We start from the raw sequence: 25,929 nt of genomic DNA on the forward strand, positions 1-25,929 counted from the left end.
TACTCAAGTTCATGCCAAGTGTTGACAAGCATTTGAGGTGTTTTTAGCACAACCCATTCAAAGATATGCTGTATCAAATTCTTTATTAAAATGTTTTCTCCAATTTTTATTCTCACATACTGGTCCCAATATTCTTTGTACTATCTTTCTTCCAAAGGTCTCCACCACCTGTTCATCTTTCTTTGAACAGGTCCAAGTTTCCGCAGCATAGTTCAATACAGGTCTTGTAATGTGTTAATTTAGTTTTTCTTGATAATATTGTGCTCTTAAAATGTCTCTGTAGTCCATAATAGGCCCTATTTGCTGCTATAAGTCGCGCTTTTACTTCCTCCTGTGAACCATTCTCATATGCCACAACAGGTAGATGAATGAGTCCACTCAATCAATTGTGTGATTAGCCATTGTTGTGGCCGGTGGTGTATCATATCTGTGTGCTTTACCTGCTGCCATATATGTACTTAGTTTTCTTTTCATTCACTGCCAGTCCCATCTTCTGTCCTTCCCTCTCTACGACAAGAAATACTTCTTCTATTGCATCCAGCGATCTTTCTACTACATCCATGTCATTCCCATATGCTAATATCTGGATTGTCTTATAATAAATGGTACCCCTAATTTGCACCCGAGCTTCCCATATAACATTCTCAAAGGCAATGTTAAACAACAAACAGGCCAACACATCCCCTTAGTCGATTTTCTATTTCAACAGGAGTTGTCCTCCCACTCTTATCCTACTATTAGATCCTACCATAGTTATCTCACTATTTTATTGGGATTACAAGGTCTTCCAATGCCAGATATAGATGTGCACTGTTTATAATATCGTATGTGGATTTAAAATCAATGAATAGGTGGTGTGTTCCTATTCCAAACTCCAGAGTTTTCTAAAGTATTTGCCTTAAGGTGAATATCTGGTTAATTGTAGATATATTCTGTCCTAAATCCACACTGATATGGTTCAATGCCCCTTTCTACATGGGGTAGTAGTAATCTATTATATATGATTCTTGCAAATACTTCATATGCAATGTTTAACTATTTATAACAACTAATTTGAATCAGTTTCGAAATTCAAGTAATTAGGAGTAATACTAACAAATGAAAATGATATTAAAGAGGAAATAAACAGTAGACTTAATTCAGGAAATGCATGTTACTTTTCTCTTCGTAAACTTTTATCTTCTCATATAATACCTACGGAACTGAAAGTTAAAATATACAGAACAGTAATTTTGCCTGCAGTATTATATGTATGTGAAACCTGGTCCCTTACATTAAAAGAGGAATTAAGAATATTTGAAAATAGAATCCTTAGGAAAATATTTGGACCTAAAAGGGATCGGTATACAGGTGAATGGAGGTGGTTTAAACTTTTGGAACTGCATAATTTGTATTCATCTCCAGCAGTGGCGGCAATTGGGTTCCAAAACTGGGGGGGGGGGGGGGGGCAAAGACAGTTTATTATCCCTCGTATATAAGGTTTAGCATAGTGCGGGCCCAAAAGTGGCAGTCAATTGCCCCCCTTGCCCCCCTAATCGCCGGCACTGATCTCCAGACATTATGAGAATAATTAAATCAAGAACAATTAGCTGGGCAGGCCATGTGGCACGAATGGGAGAGGAGAGAAGAGTTTACAGGAATCTTGTTGTGAAGTTAGTTAGTTAAAATTAATTAATTAATTGGTTGGTTGGTTGGGGTGTGTGTGGGTGGGGAGGGAGGGGGAGAGAGAGGGAGGGAGGGAGTGAGTGTGAGGGAGTGAGTGAGTGAGTGAGATAGAGAGAGAGAGAGAGAGAGAGGGAGCAATGTTTAACAATGAAATTCCACAATAGTTTGCACACTCTATCATGTTACCTTTCTCGTGGATAGGTACTATGATACCCATTCTCCATTCACATAGCATGTGCTTATTATTTCATTCAAGCCTCTAGTAACAAATGTGGTGACATGGACAATTGAGAATAATAATTATAATCCCATATTTACCGATAACAATAGCTCCTTCCTTCCCCTCATCTTGAGAACGTTTTAGTATCAAGTCTCCATCCTCATCAACCACAGGTTTGTCTTTCGCATCAGAACTGGCATATCCTTTCGGATATGTGAATGTAAACTTTGACAGAGCATCTGAAAACAAACAAGATCACAATTAATAGTCTGATATGTTAACTACAGACAAAATCACTAACAATTGCTGAAGGAATAGAGGTCCTTCTGACCGACAGACGTGGTGGAGCCTAGGCCATCAAGAATAATTCTCCTAGGCAACCTTTTATGTGATCTATCAGGCTACATGCTACCCTGAAGACGGGGGCAGATTCAGCCTCCGAAACGTAGGTAAATATCTTTAAAAAATAACAGTGGTTAAAAGTCCAAAAACTAGAATGAATAAATCACCACTGATTAGCTACAAAGAAGAATAGAGTGAGGTTTAGCATGCACTGTGCTTATATGATTAGCATATACCAGGTTTCAAAAAAAGTTTTAAAATTGTGATGTAGCCTGTGCTGGATACATATTCTACTCAGAAGTATGGAGAACATTTTCAAAATGACTGGGCAATAATTAAGAATAAAATTTGAAATTCTATTAGTGCATAACTATAACTATTGCTTTTCTCATGGATTTGAATGGCATTTAGCACATCAAATACAGTCATTGGTGTAGCCAGGCATGGGTTACTGATAACTTTTTCTTTAAATTTGAAAATTTAATTAACTCTTGCTTGTTTTTATGTTATGCAATTGCAATAACACCACAAAAAGAATGATATACTAAAAAATCAAACCAAGTGTTGATGTTTGTTTTTGATGTTTTATTCACTACCTTGAGTACTACAAATAACAAATATTCTGGTATATATTGCAATGCACACCGGAGCTGCCTTTGTATAAACGTCCGAGCAGCCACCCTGTTCGCGAGCTCTCGCCTGACTGGCGCAACGTTCTTACTGGTGTGCGTATAAAGAAACAAATGCATGTTGTTATGCGTGCAAAGTGCTATGTTCTTGATGACATTTCAAAGTTGAAATAAAGACATGATTATCATACAGTTGATTTTTAACATTTCTCACAAATATTTTGCAAGAAACACTGAAAACGTAAAATTTTTTGCTATGTGTGTTTGATAAGTTTGATAACATAGTATGAAAACATAGTATTTATGAATACAGAAGTCACAATTGATATGCGAGCACTCAGAAATGAAACTTTACAACCGACAAAAGTATGAAACCGAGAAAAATGCAGGTGAAAATTCGGTAATTACATTGTGGCTTATTGGTTACCCAGATGATCCCAAATGTTTCTTACTATCATCTCGCACTGAAGGAACTCTTAACTGTTAACTCAATTTTGAATGGAGTGTTCTTACTATCATCTCGCAAGTTTTACTCCCGAGCTGCTCATATGTAGTGAGAGATACATTGCAAATTGTTATTTCAATACTACTTTCCCCTAATAGTTTTCCTATGAATGTAATTAAAGGTTCAGTCTCATTTGAAAGAAAATGCTGGCCATATGTACGAGGGTGGATCATTAAGTATCGCACAACATTTTTTTCCCGCGATGTTATTGTGGCTGGGATGTTGAAATTTTACAGATGTATAGTTTGAAGTTCGCGCTAGAGACGGCATTTGTTCGATCAGGTATATCTCTTGTGGCAGAAGCATGAACTACTTAACATGTTATTGTTGTCAACGTGTGAAAAGCAAAGAGCTGTAGTTCGTTTTTTGTGGGCGAAAGGACAAAACCCTGGTGAAATTCTCAGAGAAATTTTGGGCATGTATGGGGAAGACTGTTTGGACTGTAGCAACATCTCCAGGTGGTGCACATTCTTTCAAGGAGGCCGTGTGAACCTTGTTGACTCGTCACATTCCGGGCAACCAGTAACAACTGCAACGGAACGGAATGTTACAGCCATTGAGCAGGCAATTCCCAACGACCAGCGGATCCATCTCAGAACCTTGTCAGGGCGGTTCAACATTTCAGACTTCCATCTGTTTGGCCCAATAAAGAAATTCCTAGGTGGCCAACGTGCAATCGGTTGTGCGCAGATGGCTCTATTCCCAACTGACGGAGTTCAATGAACAGGATATATTGAAACTAGTGGCACGATGGGAAAAATGTGTTGAAAGACTTGGCACCTATGTCGAAATGTAGCTAAAAGATGTGGTTTCAATGTGTATAATTTATGTTGTCTTACCTATTAAACTCATTTTTTAAAAAAAAAATTGTTGTGTGATACTTAATGATCCACCCTCGTATATCCAGAATGTAAAATCTGTGGTGGAGTGCAAGTTTATACTTAGGAAGCTGTAAGTGTAAACTTTGAGCCAAAATGACCTTCATTGCACCTTTGTAAAGGTTGAGGAAATTTGGGGGGCTGTTGGGGGAGTTTGGATAAATCTCTGATCCTTGCTACACCTAGAGTGACGTCTAACTAATGACAGTTACCCAAAAGCTTCAGTACAGGAGACTATTGATCTATGTAGACCTAAGGATAGCAAGAGAGATCAAAATGTTCATGTATCTTGACTTCAAACATGAAACAACAATTCATTCATATTTCGGGAAAAGAGAGACGCAGTAGTAGATAATTATAGAGAAACTAAGTACTCACATTTTCCACGAAGCTGTTTTTACAAACATTGCCTGTGTAAAGATGCCAATACGCGAACTCATATTTTTCAGTTCAGTATTTCAACATGTTCTTTCTTTCTCATTTTTTATCAACTGTGTAATACAATAAAGATGTTCAAAATTAATAGAATTAGTTTAATCAATAAATGTGTTGATTAACTTTGTTAATTTTAATATTGATTATTAATGCTTTAAAATAGTCATAATTCGAACTTACAAAGTAACTTTTCTTCTGGGTAATATTTACCCAGTGGAGAGGAGAATGGGTTAATCATTCACACACCAAACATTTAGTTGCATTACACTGGAGAGTGGGTGGTCCATTTCAAGCCAAAATGACCATAAATTGGGTCTTTGTGAAAAATTTTAGGGAAGGTTGTTGAAATTTTGGGGGACAGTGTGGATACATCACTGTTTACACTGCACCGCTGCTATATGTATTGAGAATCATCTGATAGCAAAATCGGGAACTTTCATTTCACAGCACCTGCACATGTGTTCATGTTTGGTACAGGGCTCCAAGATGATCCATTAACAGCAGAGCACGCGTTCACAAAGAAACTAAATTAGCCTAAAGTACCAAATTATTTTCCTGTGGTGGTTTTACAACATCTTAAAGTATCCCTTCCTTGAGAAATCATCATGGGAAATAGCAGCAAAGGCTATCTGAAATCAAAATAACTTTTGTATTTTCAAGTCAAAAATAAAAACATTATATTTTCTTTTAATTCAAGTATGTTTTCTTTTACTGTGCATTAGTAGGAAGTTGTGAGTCTAGATAGCACAATTATAGTGTCCGGAGTGGAAAAAAAACTGCTACAACAAGTCTCTAAAATAAGTACAAAATATAGCTAGTACGAAAATTCCATTTTCATTTTGCAGCCCAACAACAACAAATCATTGATTTAGAGAGAAATTTCTCTGGCAGTTTCCTGTCCCATTTAGTTGTTTAGAGAACTGTTCAAGTTTTATTCCTTTACCAAAAAGTAACAATTTCTATTTTTGCTGGCTTTTTTGGCATCCTGGATCACTGCAGAGGTGTGAAGAAGAAAAAAAAACTATACAAAAATCGCTGAAATTGATAAGTATCTTTAATTGAGTATGTACGTAGATCGAATAAATTTAATTATGTAAAAATCCTTTTTAGGGCACCCGTTCTGTGATTCCATCTTCAGTGACAAAGTTGAGGTCAGCAAAGCACATCAAAAGGAATGTAGAGCAGGTCTGCCGTCATGCTGCAGCTCTTGCCACTTCGATCAAACTGACAGTGATGGAGGTTGGAGGGTGGCAAAGGAAACACTACTTGACATTTGTATCTTCCATCACAAATTGGCAATGCAGACAGGCAGCCTACAGGCTGAAACCAAGTGTTCAGTAATAATCAAAATCTAATTATTGATAACAATTTGTTTGAACCAGTTTCCAAATTCAAGTACTTAGGAGTAATACTAACAAATGAAAATGATATTAAATAGGAAATAAAAAGTAGGCTTAATTAAGGAAATGCATGTTACTTTTCTCTTCATAAACTTTTGTCTTCTCGTTTAATATCTAAGAAACTAAAAGTTAAAATATACAAAACAGTAATTTTGCCTGTAATATTACATGGATGGGAAACTTGGTCCCTTACATTGAAAGAGAAACATAAATTGAGAGTATTTGAAAATAAGTTCCTTAGAAAAATATTTGGGCCTAAAAGGGACGAGGAGACAGGTGAGTGGAGAAGGTTACATAATTTAGAACTACAAGGGTCGTTCAAGGTTGACCAGGACTTTCGTGCGTAAAATATTAATGAATCAATGTAGCGCTGCATTACTAGGGCAGGACAGACCATGATTCCTTGTGAGTAACCATGATCCTTTGCGACACATTTGGCGCATGCGCAGTAGTGTAAACAAAGATGGCGGCAAGTAGTGTATCTGTTGCTGTGGAACAGCGGTGTATAATGAAATTTCTCGTGAAGGAGAAGGTGAAACCTGCTCAAATTTGGCGTAGACTGCAAGCACAATATGGTGAACAAACACTGTCACGGGAAAGAGTGTACGAATGGTGTCATAAAAGTTCCCTCCACCCAAGAAAAGCAAAGCGCTGCCGTCTGCCGGTAAGATTTTGGGAACAGTCTTCTGGAACATGAAAGGTGTTATCCATGTGGATTTTGTGGAGAAGGGTGCCACAATTAATGCCAAGTATTACTCAACACTGCTTCACGGTGCTGTACGTGGGGCTGTTCGGAAGAAAAGACTTGGAATGTTGTTGAAACACGTCATTCTTCTCCATGACAATGCCAGGTCCCACACGGTCCATTTGACTCAAACAACACTGGCCAGCGTGCACTGGGAGGTTTTACCACACAGTCCTTACAGTCCAGATTTATGCCTCAGTGATTTCCACTTGTTTGGGGCACTTAAAGAACATTTGGGCGAGACGCACTTCCAGACAGATGAGGAACTCAAGAACGCTGTCCTGCAGTGGTTACGACACCAACCTACTTTTTTCTACGCCAAAGGCATCAAGGAACTTCCACAACGACGGCAAAGGTGTCTGGATGTTCAGGGGGAATACTTTGAAAAACTGACATAGTTTGGTGCTTCTATGTATGTATATTTCCTGTCTAGAAATAAAAGTCCCGGTCAACCTTGAACGACCCTTGTACATAATTTGTATTCATGTCCAGATATTATTAGAATGATTAAATCAAGAAGACTTAGGTGGGCAGGCCATGTGGCACGAATGGGAGAGGAAAGAAGAGTTTACATGGGAAGCCTTATGGTAAGAGACCTGTAGGAAGACCAAGACAAAGATGGAGGGATAATGTTGTGATGGACCTAAAGGAAATCGGTAGGGATGGAAAGGAGTATATAGATCTTGCTCAAGATAGGGACAGATGGAAGGCCCGTGTTGCTGCAGCCATGAACCTTCAGGTTTAAGAATGCTAGAGAGTTAGTTAGTTAGTTAGACAGGCAGCCTAATTCTGTAATATTTTGCAATCAAATAAAATAGGTTTTAAAAAAATATTGCTTTGTGAAAAACCAGACGTTCTGCATTAGTATGAGAATTAAATATGTGCACATTTCATTGCTGGGGTTGCCAGTACCAGCAGAAAACTAATATTTAAATTAAATTTTCACAATTGAAATATTGAAAAATTCAATGTCCCTACTAGTCATATGCACCTTTTGAAAATCATCCAAAATACAAGTCAGAGCCATTGACGAAACTAGAAAGTTTACAGTGCAGTTGATCTTGACATAAAAAATACACAAAAAAATGTGTTAAAAACAAATCCTACTTACTTGTTTTTTCAACAGTTGGGGTGGATAAAGTATCACGCTCTATAAATGGATGGATTTCAGATGTGACCGTGAACTCTGACTCATCTGCCATCTGAAAGGTGAAAGGATCAATTTGGATAACCCATTCCATAACAACATGGTCAAATTGTATCATTTCTTATCTTAGGCAATCTAGGCTAAAGGTAATTAAAGTACACTTCTTGGGTCTTGTTTGTTTTTTTCGTTTTGCATTCTGAAGCAGGTTAAGTGCCATAAATAAGAAAATTCTGATTTTTCATCTGCGGATATCTTAAAATTTTAACTATGATGCTATTGTGCTTGAGGACTATTCCCAATTCATATCACATCGTCTGACTGCCACATGGGGGACCCGGGTTTGATTCCTGGGGGAGGTGATCTAAGGTAAGAATTTTTATGGCTATGTCCTCGCATAAAGCAACTCCGGAGCTCACCCAGCCTCAAATCAATGGGCACCTGGGGGCAACTCTGAAGGGTAAAGGTGGCCGGAGCATGATGCTGATAACATTACCTCCAAAATGTTTGTGATCGAAAATGTGTGGGGGCCTACCCCCAAACCCCTAAATGTGCCTGCATGGCACGGTGCTATATGCATGGGGAACTTTAATTACTTTTACCTTTACCTCACAAATAGTAATTATAAAATGTAAAAGTGTTAAAATATAGGAATGGACCAAGAATATTCATACATATAATACTGTACACACAACCACATACACATAATATAAAATTTTTAAAAAATAAAATAAAAGAAAATATGCATACCTAATATTATGAGCACACACTCAAAGCACCCAAAACCACTAGTTGCCCCCCTCTTCCCCTTCAACTTTTTTTTTCTCTTCACCCGACATTGCAGGGGCGATTTTTCCATGTAGGAAGTGAGGAACTTCATACAGTTCATTTATACTTGCTTCCAGTTCTCTACTTTTTAGGAGTTTAATAATAATGCATGTTATAAAATTATGAGCTCAATGTACGTACAATTGACTAAGTTAGCTACTGTCAAGAGTTGACTGCTGTCGCTTGCTCCAGCCCAAAGATGATGGACACACAGGCTTTGCTGCCTGCCTGAGGAACCTCGCTGGTATCACTACAAACAGATGGGTGAGAAGTGGAAAAGGGGCAGGGGGAAGGTTGCAGTTTTAAAGCATCCAGCGAGGAAGCATCAAGGGTTTCCTCAATCAGTGGTGCAAACCCCAGTCATTAATGGTACTAAACCTAGCACAGATTGATCTTTGTTGGCACCTAGCATCCTGCTTTTGGCATAATGGTAAAATCTAGCATAATCTGCAAACGTGAGTCTCTGAGAGAGGGAAATCTAATTCAAAGGAATATGTTTTCAGGAAATAAAAGTAAAATTAGGTCCAAATCTTATTTTTACTTCACCAGTGGATGTGTTTCAAATAAAAGGGAGTATGCTTACACAGCGACAAGCTTTTTCAACAATGCCATGATCCATCCTCTATCTTTTCTATATGCTGCCAGATTTTGTTTGTGAGGAAATTTTATGGCAGGAAATTGGTACAAGGTTGGGGTAAACAAAGAATTCTCTAAAACCATTTCGTTTGTTGAGCCATTGTACACAATTTTTCAAACCTTCCTCGGTTTACCATAATTTCTTCCTCCACCCCCAAAAAAAACAAAAAAAAACATGAGTTGCCACTGCGAAATTGTCTACAAAAATTAAAATGCTGATAATATATTTTGGTCATTTTAAAAAAATATTAAATACATAATTGAAATAATTTTCCATCAAAGAACAGCTTTTTTAAGCAATATAATTAGCTTATGCCGTTATCTCTATATTTTTACAGAATCTTTTACCTTTGGTGTACAGGGTGAACCATTGACGTGTGGTTAGGTTAGTTTCGGTTAGGTTAGGCAAACATAGTTAAAATTTGGTGTCGTGGTAGTATCAGGAATATATATATTTCCTTGTGAAACAAAAAAATTCGAGAAAATCGACGGTTTCCATTCCAAAAACTAACGCCTTATTTTCGCTTATTTTGCAATTTCTAGACGTTTCCGACAACTTTTAACTTCAGATTCGTGATTAGGAGGCCTCAATTAGTGAGTATGCCAAATATGAGGAAAATCGGACAGGAGTCCAGTCATCTTCAATCGTTCCTTTTTTTCGAAATCCAAACAGTGCTCATTACTTTAAGGAAGATTTAAATTTGGTGTGACAATGATTGCCAAAATTCTACGATAATTAATCTTTCAGCTAGGAGAATTTCAAAAAATCATAAAACAATTTGAACCGTTGCCCAAACCATGTTAAAAATGTGTATGTACAATGATTAGTTCAGAATTAATCGGAACATGGGCCTGCATCCATGTTCAGTAACAGTATGGTATAGTGAAAACACATTTCTTCAAATTTACAGGAGGAAACTACTTACAGAACTGAGTTTCTGTAGACTTTTGGAAGCTCGTGGAAGTGTTTTCTCCCTTCGTTCAACTTATTCGGCTGGTAAATCATGTATTTTTCGACATTAATGTATTTCCGTTGCACGATAGCTCTTGCCACCATTACCGTCTACTACGTGAATCAAATGTTCCGTGCGTTAGATTATGTAACCCCCTATTAATTTTCTATGTTTGCCGAACCTAACTGAACCTAACCTTCCGTGAATGGTTTGTGGATCAATTTTCGCTTAAAAACCTTCTGTGAGTAGTTTCTGCGGCATTTTTCGGTTAATAAGTGTTACTGTAGTAACCACGCGGTAGGTTTACAAGACGATGTGTGAGGTGTTTTTTTTCTTTCCAATATAATTTTCTGTTTGCCGAACCTAACCTAACCTTTCGTGAATGGTTTGTGGATCAATTTTTGCTTAAAAACCTTCTGTGAATAGTTTGTGCGGCATTCTTCGGTTAATAAGTTTGGAAACACTGCACATCAGCTGACGATAGACAACGTGAGTCAAGATTTGCCCGCCATATTGTGTGTAACGAAAGTGAATTAGCAATGAACAATAAATACTTGTAATTTGAAAAACTACGATTTTTTCAGTGAAAATAGCAAAATCCCATGTTCAAAAATGTTCCGCTATGCATAACAGGTAAGTACAAATGTAAATAATTAGGAAATAAACGAGTGAAATGTGTTTTCACTATACCATACTTTTACCCCCATGTTCCAAGTGGGAATTTTACAACTGCAGTGTATCATATGAGTTGAGGGCATGGAGCAGTTTTCAAATTGAGGGGGGAGGGGGTATATGGGGAAAATTTATGCAAAAATCTATGCAAACCATCCTCCCAGCTGTTTTACTGACACAATGTAAGCCATAGGATCATCCCCCAGCTAGCCCTGTGATTCAACCTAACAATTCACTACAAGCGGTGGTATATATTCCACAATGTTTCAACTTTTCGAAGTAGTTGATGTAGGTTTTTGTTCATCACTCTTAAAAGTTACCTATTACGAGACATTCCTACAGCCTATTTGTTAGGTTAAACAGATTACTTAGGTTTGCCTCTCAGATTCTGTAAATCTAAATATAATATAACTTACAAAGAATATGTAGTGACTGCCACTGAAAATAAAATAGTTGTACAAAATCTATTATGGGTGTGCATAAGTTTGTAAATTATTTGAAATCGGTGGATTTAAGTTTAATGGATTAAGATAGAGGAAAATAACTTTGATGTAAAAACAAATTAAAAGCTGATCTAAGTATATTAAGATTCGAGTCGAATCATTCGACATCTTAACAAATTTTATTAAACTTTCTTCAACGTGACGTAAATCATTCGGTGTTTAAATGGTACGATCAACACGTATATAAGAATGATTGTACAATACATAGAAATCAAAATTAAAGGAAGTCTTACCAGAATTACAAGTGACTTATATGAAAAACAAAGAAGTAATAGAAAAGTTATTTTGTACCCCAAATATACCCGCTCCTAGCAGACATTCTAGCATGGTGTGTTTAATTATCCTGTATCAGATAGCAACGTAAGTTCCTAAAGGAATATTTGCAAAATATATGCTTTTTCTGGTAGATTAAAACAAAACTAGAAAACCAAGACATATTCATTTGCTAACATCACACCATAGACCAATGTATAATATTACCACTTTATATTAATGTACATGAAGGAAACATGTGCGTCTGCTGGTATGGTTAGTGGTCTTCATTGATGGACAAATGTTATGTATTACAGTGAGCTTTTATGAGCTTACATTACCACTGCAGCAAGCGTTACAATACTACTCAAAGAGTCAGGAAATTATTTTTGTATTTCATTACTAGGCTCAGCGTTAGCCAAGCCTTACGAAAAATTAGTTATAAACTCATCTTTTGCTCCCCTCCACGGAAATCTTTAGTAAAAGGCGAAAGATTTATTCGAATTGAAGGGAAGCCAGAGTTGCTTTGCTATACAAATCGGCAGAACTTAAAGCAAAATCTCCATACGTTACGTATGAGAGTTGCAAATTATTGTTACAATGTATCGATTGTGAAAGAAACATTTTAATTTACTGAAACTATTTTAATAAACATATATAAATACATTTAAATGAATGAAACCTTTTTATTAGTATGTCTTATATCTCCCAGAAATTTATTATATAGTATCCATTGCTATCCCTGCCATCTAGTGACAATATTTTAATATTAAATCGTTACTTGTCAACCCGTTTCTCAATAAAAAAAGATATAATGTGTTGTTAATTTAGTAATTAAACATAGTGGTATACTTTACAAGATTGCAAATTACAAAATCTCTCATCTATTAAAAATGAAGACTTTTTTCATGAGGTCAATACAAGTCTTATGGAAATCATGCGAGATTTACTGTATGCCATCTAGCGTCAATATCTAAAATTCTTTCATTAAATTTGTAAAATAAACTGAAACACTAAACGTGCTACAAAATAGCATAGCGTTGAACTATAACCAAAATTTTAAAATGTACATGCTCAGATGTAATTATTATGCTTGAACTGGATGTTCAACTTGATTAAGTTTGAATTAAATGTGATTAATATTTTCTAATGCAAATATATAGTTTACAAAAAAAAATGTTAAAACATAGGAGGGATTAGATATACTTGAAGTATCATATATACTGCTCTGAAGATTTATATCATTTCCCAAATCAGAAACTTGCATAGAAATGTGTACCAACCTTACATAGTGGCATTAAATTGTAGTTTCACTGCCATACTACATACAATCTTACGCTTTTTCTCAAAAACGTTTTCGCCAAGAGCATAGTTCAACAGAGCTGACCAGTAAGTACTACATTATAGCATTTATAAATTTAAGGTACTGGGTGGGCACAAAGTCCCGTTACCTGTATGTAAAGTATAATAAAAGTATATATTTGTTTCAGTTTTAGACCATACGTTACCACTGACGAACTGCAAGATGCTGTGAGACGGGCTTTCACTCGTGTTACACCAGCATTGCTCTGCAAAATGTCTCACAGAACATGGCTGCGTATTATCCTTTGCCATGAGAATGATGGTGCACAGACTGATCCCTTAAATAATTAATGGTTTATATCTCATAGGTTTTTAGTAAATTCACTGTCTGTTGTCAATAAAAATTACTCAAAAGAACTATCGTTCATTGTGCTTGCATATTATAGGGGTAAAGTGACTTTGTGGCTACCCTGTAGTTGCGGTTCTTTTCTCATGGATAGATAATGTAGACAAAATAAACTTTTTGGCTTATTGAAATAAACAGTCTGTTGCTTATATACTGAACTTCCTTCCAACAATGTCTATAATAGTTCACATTTGGGCATGTTACTGCTTTCTAGCAGTCAAATATACAAATTATAATACAAACCTTGGGTTTTCATCACTTGGATATTTCAACTTTATCCACAGGAAAAAATATATGTTAAAATACGTTAGGGAGCAATATTTGTTTAAAAATGGAAGTGACCAACTGCATAACTTAAGAGAACTTTTCTGTAAAAGGATCAAATGGTGAAGAAGTGAGATAAGGATTCTCGACACATCACTTGAGCAGTGAATCAAGGTATCGTCTTTGGAACAATAAGGATAATTGGATAAATATGTACCGTACTGCCCCCCAGTCTCTTTCTTTTGTCAGCATCCTTGTTAAGCTTGGTTTCTTCTTTTGCGAGACATTGGCCTACCTTGAACAAGCTTCGGTCTTTTCAAATTTACAAAACACATGGTTGTAATGACAAACAAAAATGAAGCAAATTGGTAACTAAAGGATGCATGTTTCGTGTCTTCTTCGCACCCTCGACATTTAATCCTGACACCGCCACTGCATGCAGCCATAGAAAATGTTAATACAATGGATTAAAGACAATTTGCAGAATAGAAAGTGGTTAGTATAGCTTTCCCTTCAATGTTCTTGTCAAAAATTTATTGGAATGTAACGTACATCAGAGCTCAGCCCAATAAAAATTTTCTGCTGCATCTACCACACAAGCACAAATTTGTGCTTTTTCCACTATAAAATGACAATAATCTATCCTGTGTAGTCCTGAAATATTGATAGTACTGTATACTATTTATCATATAAATCCACTCATTTTTGTGAAAACTTCATTCTATAATTTTGCATCTTTGTGCCCTCCATTACTTTAGCAGACAAAACAGTCAGTGAACCTAAGCATTCAACAAAATCATTCGGTGCTTGCACTGAGCTGCTCCAGAACCACTCAGCATGTCCAACACACTCAATGCTACACTATGTCTTAATTTCAACGTAGCCGTTTTGCAGAAAATTGCTTCAATGATACACAACAAGTATCATTCTCAAGGATCCTATGCACTGAGTAAGAAAATAAAGAGTCTTCCAATTTGAACGTCAGAACTTTGAAAGTGTGTTGTGGCAACACTGTATGCAGTAGTCTGTGGCAAGTTATCATGGAGAGATACACAATGCAACAATGCATAGAAATTATTTGAATTTGTTATCAAAATTCGTGTTCAGTTCGACAGACATTTCGTGCATTAAGAGAAATTTATGGTCAACATAATCCACCGACAGAACAAACAAAACTGTAGGATTTGGGCAGATGAAAATCCACAAGTAATTTTTGACATACCCCTTCATCCTAAGAAAGTGACTGTGTGGTGTGGTTTTTGGGCCAATGGAGTGATCTAGCCTAATTTTTCTGAGGACCAACATGGAAATCAAGCAGCTGTCCATGAGGAGCGATACAGGAATATGGTGGTGCAGTTTTTGTAGCCTAAACTGGCAAATCTTGACATCAACAATGTGTTTTTCCAACAGGACGGTGCAACTTGCCACACAGCTCGCAAAACAATGGAATTATTGCATGATAAGTTCCCCGGACGAGTTCTGTCCAGAAAGGGTGATGTGAACTGTCCACCCCCCCCCCCTGGATTTTCTTCTATGGGGTTATGTCAAATCTAAGGTCTATGAGACTAACCCACGCACAGTTCACGACCTGAAACGGAACATTGAACGAACCATTGAGGCTATAACGCTCAATATGTGTGCAGACGTGCTGAAAAATTTGGCATTCAGAATCCATTCCACCCACCGAATCAGAGGGACATTTGAACGACATATTGTTCAGAACATAATGCCATTGTTTGCTCTTCAAAATAAAAAAACAATATATATATATGTGCCTCTTCGCTTAGTAACGCCGATCTTTCTTCTTCAACTTGAAAATGCGACATAGATCGCGAAATATAGAATAATTTCTCTTCGTGTGGTAAGTGTTTATTGTCTCCTTCTTCATTAGTGTTTATCCGCCCTTCTGGCACCTTTTCTGATCCTATTCCTGTGTGTATATATATATATATATATATAATGGATAAAAGCAAGGAGGGCCAAAAGGGCTAAGTAAAAATCAAATAAGGTAAAAGGAAACACTCACCGGACAGTAGGAAAATTCAAAATTTTCGCTAATTTATAGCATCATCGGTGTGAGAAGAAACAGAAGACCCCAACTTCCGGTTCCGTCTTCTGTTTCTTCTCACACCGATGATGCTATAAATTAGCGAAAATTTTGAATTTTCCTACTGTCCGGTGAGTGTTTCCTTTTACCTTATTTGATTTTTATATATATATATATATATATATATATATATATATATATATGTATGTATGTATGTATGTATGTATGTATGTATGTATGTTTGTCATTATCACTTGTGGGTTTCATTCTATTTAATTTTAAAGATCTGACATTCAAATTGGTAGACCCTATACTAGGGATGTGACCTATACAATATTGCTTTACAATTACGTATTAAAACTGCAGATACTTTTACTGAGGCATATCACAGTACAGTTTAACCTTTTGAGTCCCAAGGCCATTTTCACTGGTAAGCATCTCAGTCCCGAGCCGATTTTGAGCAAAATGCAGAGTTTCAATTAAATGAGTGTAGATCGGAGACTAATTGCCCTAGAGAGATGAGTGATATACTGTTGTGCGCGGAATGAACCAGAGATTCAGACTATATGAAATTTATGCAAATTCGGCGTATATGTGGCGGGGGGGAGGGGACTAACTCTCAAAATTCCAAAATTTCGGGGAAAAAATTGGTTCCCCCACCCTCCCTTTAAGAAAAAAGTACATGACAGTGTCGACATGCACATGGAAATGATCGCTGACATGTAAGGAACACAAAAATATTTGCATTATTATCATATGACCAATGTAACTTGAGTTGTACCCCCAAAAGGAATGGTCGGCATGCCACTGATTCAAGCTTCAAAAGGCAGCGGTACCTTGAAATGACTTTAGCTCAGAGACTATTTGCCCTGGAGATATGAATGATATACCATTGTACGCAGAATGAATCACAGATTCAGACGATATATAATTTATGCACATTCGGCATACATATGGAGTGGGAAAGGGGGGAAATCCCCTCAAAAATACTTTTCTTTAAAAAAATGGTGTTTCCCCCCACCCCAGAAAAAAATGTCAAAATGTACAAAATGCAAAATTTATGCAAATTTGGTGTATATATGGAGGGGGAAGGGAGAAAACCCCCAAAAATTATTTTAAAAAATTGTCACCACCCAAAAAATGTCCTCGCACTTGGGCACAAAAACGACACCTACGCACAACATTCAAAGACAAAAAGCTAGAACGCAGTGAAAAATGAGCGCCGATTCTTGCAGCTGCTTGAAATTCTATTTTTAGACAATGCAGGGTAACCCCTGTTGCAACTTGTGGACACTTGTGCTAAAAAAACAAAGGTTTCCTTCAGCGCGCTTCGAAATTCCATTCTCACAACGCAGATTCAACAACCAGTCTTCCCCTCCCCCCACCCCCTGCTTGCGCCCTCACGGAAAACTTTCATTTTGACATTGGATACTGATAAACAAGTTTCTTTCGAATGCAGTTAACAGGCGGGAGTGAAAAGCATTGCTTTAGAACAACAAAGCCCCTCTTCCTTTGTCGGCAAAAATTTGACCTTGAAAAGAGAAGCAAAAGAGAAGTCCCTTTTCCCGCCTTTTCACCTACATTTTCATGAAGAAAAAAAAAGGTGCAAGAAACATTTGTGTTAAATACATGTGTTAGGAACAATATAAAAAAATTCGAAATTCTAGCCAAAAATAGAAAAGTTATAACGTAAAAACTACGACCTTGACACAGCATCTCGATCGAGATGCTTGGGACCGTGAGGGTTACATTTGGGTATCTCGATCGAGACGCTTGGGAAAGTAAAGGTTAATATTAAACCTTTCTTAAATATTAAGGATGGACCATTATGAATAACACCATTAAGCCTTATTTCCATGATTATGAAAAAATAAATATGCTGACCAAGGCAGTAATTTATTTTATTAAAAACAAACTAAACGTAACGTTTCAACCTTCTAGCAAGGTCTTCTTCAGACTCTGTATCAAGTACAAAAGTAACAAAATACAAAAACAGGGCACTATATAGACACAAAGGAAAACAGAGAAGAGGAAGGGATTATCTACGAAGTAAAATGTAAAGAATGTCAGAGTGTGTACATAGGAGAAAGGAAAAAAGAGGCTGAAAGACAGGTTGAAACAACATAGGGATGATGTACGACTTAAGAGAGAAATGCGATATTTAAACACACGAGAGAAACAGGACATGACATAGAGTGGGATGAGGCTAAGCAGATAGGACGGGAGAAGAGAATGCTAGTGAGAAAATGGAAGGAAGCCAAGGAAATAGAGAAGAAAGGTGAAGAAGACGCAATGAACTGGAATGGGGGACTGAAGTTAAACAAAGAATGGAAGAAGGTGTTAGAAAGAGTGGAAAGGACAAGAGAGAAAGAGGAGAGGAGAAGGTAGAAAATGAAGGAAAAAGAGCGTGAGATATAAAGCCCAACCACATTCTATATGGAAGTAAATATGTTTATCCCTTTGGGTGAAAGTACAGTTGAAACATGAAAGCCACCTGCTAGAAAGTTCCACAACAACTTTCTAATAGTCTGGAGGGAGTAATGTTTTGTGTATATATAATGCCCTGTTTTTGTATCTTGTTATTTTTGTACTTGATACAGAGTCTGAAGAAGACCTTGCTAGAAGGTTGAAATGTTACGTTTAGTTTATGTTTTTAATAAAATAAATTACTGCCTTGGTCAGCATATTTATTTTTTCATAACCATTATGAAATTTTTACCAATAACCATCAAGTACTGATATACAATTGAGAAATGCCGATCAACCAATATTCTATTGATTCAATATAACATTGCAAATGTTCCATGAAGAAAAATAATGTTTAATTAACGTTCTTCACAATCTACTGTATTTAGTTGAATTCAGGTTTTACATTTCCCTCCATAATACATTCAACAGGGTGTCTACAATTTCATAAAAACAAAATTCCCTGTCCATACCAGGTTTTCCAGACCAAGTCATTAGGGCAATTCGTGTATTGAATTTCATATTTAAAATGTAGTGATGTGTAAGAAGGTTAGAAGATTAGGAAGATTTTAGTTAAACACCACACTTATTGACTATTGGTAAAGAAAGAATTATTTTTTATAAAAAGTACAATTATAGCATAAATAATACATAATTATAGTGGAATAAAGTATCAATCCTAAGATCAACCCAAAAATTGCTCAAGAAAGTGGTAAATTTCAATAGCCAGTTACTGTAGTAGATTTTTACTTAAAAACATTTCAAAACATGACCACTTTTCCTACAGTATTTAACATGTAATTTCTACTGCAACTACCAGTAATACTCAATGTATCAAATTGAAGTATAGTTTGTCCACAACAAATTAAAAATGTTGCGCTTGTCCTTTTATTTGTTCAGAAACCTACTTTTAGTGCACTTCCACAAAAATAGTGATTTTTCCAGAAACAGTAAATTTTCTTAACATTTCCAGAAAAAGTAAATTCCCTAACTTTTCCAGATTGGTAGACACCTTGTTCAATCTTGATGGTCCCAACATAGCAGTTATAAAAAAAATTCCTTGCTTTTAAATTTTCCCACATTTCAAATTTTTCTTTGTAAATGTAATACTTATGAGCTTCGTATTATTTTTCATTCTTCCTGCTTCAGTTATTTTACATCTATCTCTTGGGTTGATCTCAATGATGGGACAAACACAATACACCAATGACTTATCCAGGGTGTGAACCAGGGACATCTGAATTCACACCACCTTACACTGACCACTCCACCACAGAGGAATTTCTTTCTTGCAATTACAATCAAAATATTTAATTGAAAATGATTTCAAATTTTGCGCACAATAAGTCTTCCAACAAAATAGCAATTATGCTCAGGAAAAGCAAAAATTTTCAAGTATCATCCTCTATACAACATGATATGCTTTGATTCACCATATGCCTGTTCTGCACAAAAAGTACACCTTCATTTCTACCAAACATCAAAGTAAGTTATCTCAGTTTTGAGGTAAATTGGAAGAAAAAAGCATTTATTTAATAAGTTGTTTCACACTTTAATGCAAATTTTAACAAAAAAGTGACAAAAAAGGAAGTCTCTGGCAGTTTTAATCTGAATCAGATAATAATCACTACTGACTTTTGCAATTAGAACACACTGGTGATTATCAGCTGTAATGCCATACCCATCTCAGCCATTCATTTTATATGAATGCATCAAATGCCACACACATAGTTTTTCTATACGAAAACAGTTCTAGTACATTACAAAAATTATCATACAATCTACATAATGGCAGTGCCTTCTGTATATATATATTTTTGAAACATTAGGAAAAATCCTCTAAATGGTTACATTAAAAGCTTGTAAAATTGAACATTTCTTCCAACTATACACAACAATAAAATCTCCAACAAAGGCATTTTTGAAGATAAAAAAGGGAATTAAACTGTCTTAATTGCTAACATTAAGAATACACTATTTTTTTTATCAATGCAATTACTTTCTTAGAGAGATTTTTCCTGTTTTATAAATGATGCGTGATATCTGTATCACACGCGGATATGGATGGACTTCTACGCAACCTCTTTGGTACTCTAACAGTATTATTTATTACTATAAGCTGAATCAAATATACTCACACATTGTACACATTGAAGAAAACCACAAAAGCCTTCTTTGGGCAGTGTGTGGAACTGCGCCATAGCAGAACAAAAGCCAAAAATTATTCCTACCAACACACACATTAAACACATTTCAATACACAGCCATACGTGCAACTACTATACATATCATTTACTGCATACAAACAACATACAATCATATTGAAATAAACATACATATAAATCAATCTAAAATAATAAAAAAGGCACTTAATACACAGTTCTCTCAAAATACGCTACTAAAATTCTATACACAATGCAACCCCATTTTCTCACATTTACCGCAATCCTAGAACCGATACAAGTTAATGTACAATGTTTGTTTTTATCTTTGATGCTGCATACTCGACAATTCTGAGACCCAGGGTTTCCTGAAATAAGCTGATAATAGAGAAATTAAGCTCAACTCATGAAGAATGTGTAAAATTTGTTGAACTGACTAGACGTGCATATTTCAAAGGCAGGTTATTGCTTTTAACAGGCATACCAGGTTCACGCAATAAAACATAATTTAATGTATAAATAATGCACAAACAGAAATACATATGGCATTCATTCATTCATATTCTTGAGCATGTTTCAACCAAAACTGAGGCATGAAAAGTAAATTAAATGCAGTAGTATATCTTTAGTAATAATTAATCCCTTCTACTTACATATATTGATAGAGCTGGACTTTTTCCTGACGAGTTAATAATAATACATAACTTAAACATTGTCCTTAGTGGAGCCTAGATTTCACGTTACTTATGCCTTCTAACCTGAACTAACAATACACTTTACACTCTTTCCACATTATTACAAGTTCTTTTAATTCTTGGTCTCTTGAGAGAGATAGCAGAAGCATTGCTGCAACACGACTATACATTACAATTCTGGCACATATTGTTTCGTATCTGATGTAATGGCACAAGTGCCATTCTCATTTTTGTTGGAATTTTTTTAAAATTTAAATTGTGTGTTGAGTGTTCCATGGAGAGATTAAACTCTGTCACATCATAGTTTCAAGGTTGTAAAATCTATAATTAAATTATCACATTTTCTCACTTCAAGTGCTTATGCCTCTACATCAGATAAGTGACAATGTGCTTCATAGTTTTCTTATAGGTGTTATAACCTATATCTACTATGTATCCTACCTTAAACCATCACGAAGAAGATAAAAAATGTGCCAGCAGTATAATAGATACGCAAAGGTGATATAATGAACTAATTTTTAGAGCTTCTACTACTAATTAGATAAAGAGATGTTAGTACTCAATTATAACCAAGATTCCGAATAGAGTAAGCCATTCTAAACCAATGTTCATTTGGTTTTAACAAACGTATCTTTATTTTTTCTTTCATTTTCACATTAAAAAAATTAACTACAACTAATGATCTGACATTTACACAGGTGTACCTTAGTAATGTTGTACGTCAGGTTCAAGAGAGATGCCGTGATGCAAAATATCACCTCTTTTTTCACTTGTGAATATACAACCTCACTGCTCAATCATTACTATTGTACGTTAAGCATGTAATGACAGAGAAGATTGTAAAACAATTCAAAAGTAAGAATGATAATTTCCTGGTACATGTTTTGTTGCAGAAAAAATGCCATAAAATCAATTTAGGTTATGAATAACTTGGTGCACTTATACGGATGCAATGTAGTCAATATACTCGCAGAAAACAAAGCAAGATTATATATCACCTAGTGTGTCTCAAATTACAATTCTAGAAGTAACTGTTTATAAAGTTGTTTTTTTCTCTCTCTCCAGATAACACTGTAACATCCATTGTTCATAAAATGACTGGTACATTAGAAAGTAAAACCTTAGTCCTCTGTAAATGTCAGAAGTATGGTTTCATAACTGGAGAATAGGCAGTGAATATCAGGCTACTCCTTTAATTTCAAAATGGAAAAGTTTAAGGAAACCAATTTTATATTTTTTCTACGGATAAGCTGATATTTTTATTAAAAACAAATTGATTATGAATCCCGGTGTCTGGATATTGAGCAAATTATCAGTTGACTGACTGCGAGAAGGCATCAAAAATAATCCTAGATTTTTTCAAATTTCAAAACTAAATATTTTCTGTTGTATGCAATTTTGAGAATATTTGCTGAAGGTCTACTGTCATATGTGACCCACTTAATATTGTAGCTAAATTTCACATGATCACATATCTTATACTGATGTTAATTTACATGAATACAGCGGGACCCAAATATTATGTTCCCCGGTTTTACATTTTCCCCGCATTATACATTCAATCTTCATAGTCCCAATAGAGCAAAATGCTACAAAATTTTCCCAGATTTTACACTTTCCCACATTTTAAGTTGGTTGATCTGGGTCCGCTGAAAAACATAAAATCGAGGTTTCGCTGTATTCGTCAAAATGCATTCAAATAGAATGGAGACTAGTTTGATTTACCAGCAAAAATTACCTACACTTCAATGTCTTTATGTAGACTGCCATGAAAAAAACAAGTTTCATCTGTTTCAGGCAACTCCTCAGAATACATATTTAATGTTGTTGAAAAAAGGGGGGAAAATGCAGAATTAACATTTAATTCCCAGAGGCAGTAAATTCTACATGGTATCCAGAATTTCAAGTAATATCCAGTTGATACACATGTGGATTGTGCCATTTTTGACCATCTATTCTCATAATCTCATGGGCATTTTAAAGCAAAACTGTGGTACATTGATCAGCATAGTTTGAGGAGAATATTTTTAACTATTCTCAACAATTCTAAAAAGTTAGGACATTCAAGAATCTATGTATCAGTCTATTTGTCTTTCTTGACTATTTAATGCTCCAATTTTTTTGCTTCATTTGGTCAAATTATGGAAAAAAAAAAGTACCCACTGGCAACTTACAAATAAATGGGTTCTTTCTAACTGCTACAAACACATAATCATGAATGGTAAACAGAGATATAGCCTCCTGCTCCTGGTTTGATTCTGTGTATTTAGCAAAAAGTTGCAACCATTAATACTGGGCACATTTCTTTCTCAACAAAGTTCTGCAATAATATTTCTAAAAATCTTCTCTTCACTTTCACTACTTGGCTTACCAAAAGATCACTTCAAAAAAAGGAAAATGTATATTAGTTGAACAACAGGTTAAGTTTTGGTACCAAGAAGGAAGTTGTTGTGACAAGACAAACAATACACTAGTCAATGATCCTCATATTCCTCAAGAAAATTCTGCTCACAGGACATAATGGCTGACGTTTAAACCTTTGTACATATGAAGACATTACGGTGCTTTCAAGTTCAACTGTAAGGCATTTTATGGTGTTCATGGAATGATGAAGAGTGATAATTCTGCAATAATCAGACATGAATACATTTTAGCTATCTCTATGGCTAAAAACATCTCCTTGATTAAAATGTATAGATGTATGTAGGTGTTTAGATTTGGTTTTGTTAAACAGTCTGTTGTCTCTGGGAAGTATCCTTTAAGTTGAACGCCAATAGAAGTTTTCAAGGAATTAACAAGATGCATATTCACATACAAATAGATATTTTTTAAACACTATCAGTGGAATTACAATAGGGTACTTAACTGGCACTACTTCCACAACATAAATAAAAAAAATCTCCATCCAATAATGCCTCTTTTTTATAAAGTACCACGGAAGCTAAAGCAGTTACATTAAAAAAACCTCAACAACACAATACCGTGTAAAGATATGCTATGAGGCAATAAAACTTTTAGTTGAGATCTCCACAGGAGAGAAAAACCGGCCTATTTCCTATTGGTTGTACAGCTGGTGAAGACAAGTTCATCGGAATATAACGGCGCTAACTGCTGCCGGCTTTCGCGATGTGATCGCCGTCAGCAGTCTTTCTGCGACTGTCTTCCCGAATCCTCCCAATGGAGTGCTGAGTGACTGTATCTTCCTTCTTCTGGCCCTGGGTGTTGATCCAGCGATTCCTCTGTGCCTGCCACGATTCCTTCAGAACCTTCCGTAGTTCTGCTGTGTCGATCATCTTCTGCAACTTCTGGATCGTGGTGTAAACCGTCACTGGGCTGATCAGTCCAAAGTCGAACAAGTTACACATGTGCAGTACAAAGTTCCTGTATAAGTTTTTGGTGAGAAGTTCCCTGCCCTTGGTCTCTAAGAACATCGAGCAAGCAAGAGGAATCTGGCAATCTCCTACATAGCTAGAAGAGAAGGAAAACATAGATACTTGAATTAAAACATTGCTTGTACCTTTTGCTAACATACTCATGAGATTTTATACTATGGGAATGAGAGACGCGGTAACAGATAATTCAGGTACTCACGTTTTCCGCGAAGCTGTTTTAAGTAATTTTCTATTCATTTCAGTAGTCACTGCAACAAACAGCTTCACGGAAAATGTGAGTACTTGAATACTCAAGGGTAAGGACACTGAAATTTTGCGAACTCTTTAAACGCGAAATTACTTTAAAGTGTGCATAATTTGGTTTTGATTCAAGTGGACGTGAGTTATGACCATTTTCGGCTCAAATTTATTCACGAAGTTCCGCGAAATACAAATCAAGATGCGAAATGAAACTAAAGTTCAAATCACCAACCCTGAGACCTTCTGTAAACAAAACCACGTGCATGCAGAAAGCATTGCAATCTTAAAATAATAAACACGAAAATCCAGCGTTGTTACAGGATTCATTACGTAAGGTAAAACAACGGCCAATTTGTAGTATGGTATACGCTGCCGCAAGTGACGTCTCACTTTAAATCCAACGCTCTTTCTTTTGTACTTATTGCTTCACCTTTATGGTTAACTCTTTGCACCAGTAATCATTTCCCATAAATTTGGCTTCTTTCTTGCATGTGAATTGAATATATTTTACTTGCATTTTTTTAGACAAAATGATATAACAAATTAATGTATATTTCTAAGGTTTGATGCAGATAGGAGTGTATTTGAAATTTGTTTGTAGATTTTATGTAAATTGTATCTTATGTAAATAAAATATAGAATGGGCATAAACAGCCATATGCAATGCTGTAAGTCTAATAAATATATTGATGATGATGATCAAAACAAGACAAAGAAAGTTCATAAATTTATTGCGGTTGGAAACTTTGACAAGCATCCTAATAACGATTTTTGTTCTGCCAAATATAGTGCACTTCGTAAAATAACTTGGTGACATGGCAAGGCAAGATAAGTGTGAACATTTTGTAGGAATATGCATTGTAACTTTCAATGAGCTTAGAGATTTGTGTACATAATGATATTTTATAACATTGGTTATTTTCTAAAAATAATCATGAGAACAGCAAGGAAATAGTGCCACTTTCAACATGGTGAGTTCTATGCATGCAGGAAGGTCTCCGTGTTCTCAGAGTTGTTTATAAACCACCAATAAGGACAGCTTTGAAAAAGGGCGAGGAACAGATTCTACTCAATATTTATGTAACGTTCTGTCAGTGGTATCCTGAGAAACCAGTAAAAGAAGTGGTTAAGTGGTGTGTCAGTGTCTG

At 35.8% G+C, this 25,929-nt stretch overlaps 2 protein-coding genes and 1 non-coding gene across 3 annotated transcripts in view; all 3 read right to left on the reverse strand.

Annotated features, from left to right (window-relative positions):
- The window catches only part of LOC145992014 (methyltransferase-like protein 22), a 224,204-nt gene that overhangs the window by 10,631 nt on the left and 187,644 nt on the right, over window positions 1-25,929 (reverse strand). The window contains exons 2-3 of the mRNA XM_083128026.1: window positions 7,931-8,021; window positions 1,984-2,124 (exon numbers count right to left, since the gene is read on the reverse strand). Coding sequence (XP_082984152.1) covers window positions 1,984-2,124; window positions 7,931-8,021 — 232 coding nt within the window. The remainder of the gene's footprint in view (window positions 1-1,983; window positions 2,125-7,930; window positions 8,022-25,929) is intronic.
- On the reverse strand, window positions 12,211-12,331 carry LOC145993024 (U5 spliceosomal RNA). Its single transcript, XR_014442236.1, has one exon. It is a non-coding gene; the product is annotated as a U5 spliceosomal RNA (small nuclear RNA).
- Su(z)12 (Polycomb protein Su(z)12) overlaps window positions 19,827-25,929 on the reverse strand; it is a 63,173-nt gene continuing 57,070 nt past the window's right edge. Inside the window, exon 11 of the mRNA XM_083128021.1 lies at window positions 19,827-24,617. Coding sequence (XP_082984147.1) covers window positions 24,254-24,617 — 364 coding nt within the window. The 3' untranslated portion in view covers window positions 19,827-24,253. The remainder of the gene's footprint in view (window positions 24,618-25,929) is intronic.

This window comes from Lepisma saccharinum, chromosome 9 (assembly GCF_977018435.1).
Source record: "Lepisma saccharinum chromosome 9, izLepSacc3.1, whole genome shotgun sequence".
Lineage (NCBI taxonomy): Eukaryota > Metazoa > Arthropoda > Insecta > Zygentoma > Lepismatidae > Lepisma > Lepisma saccharinum.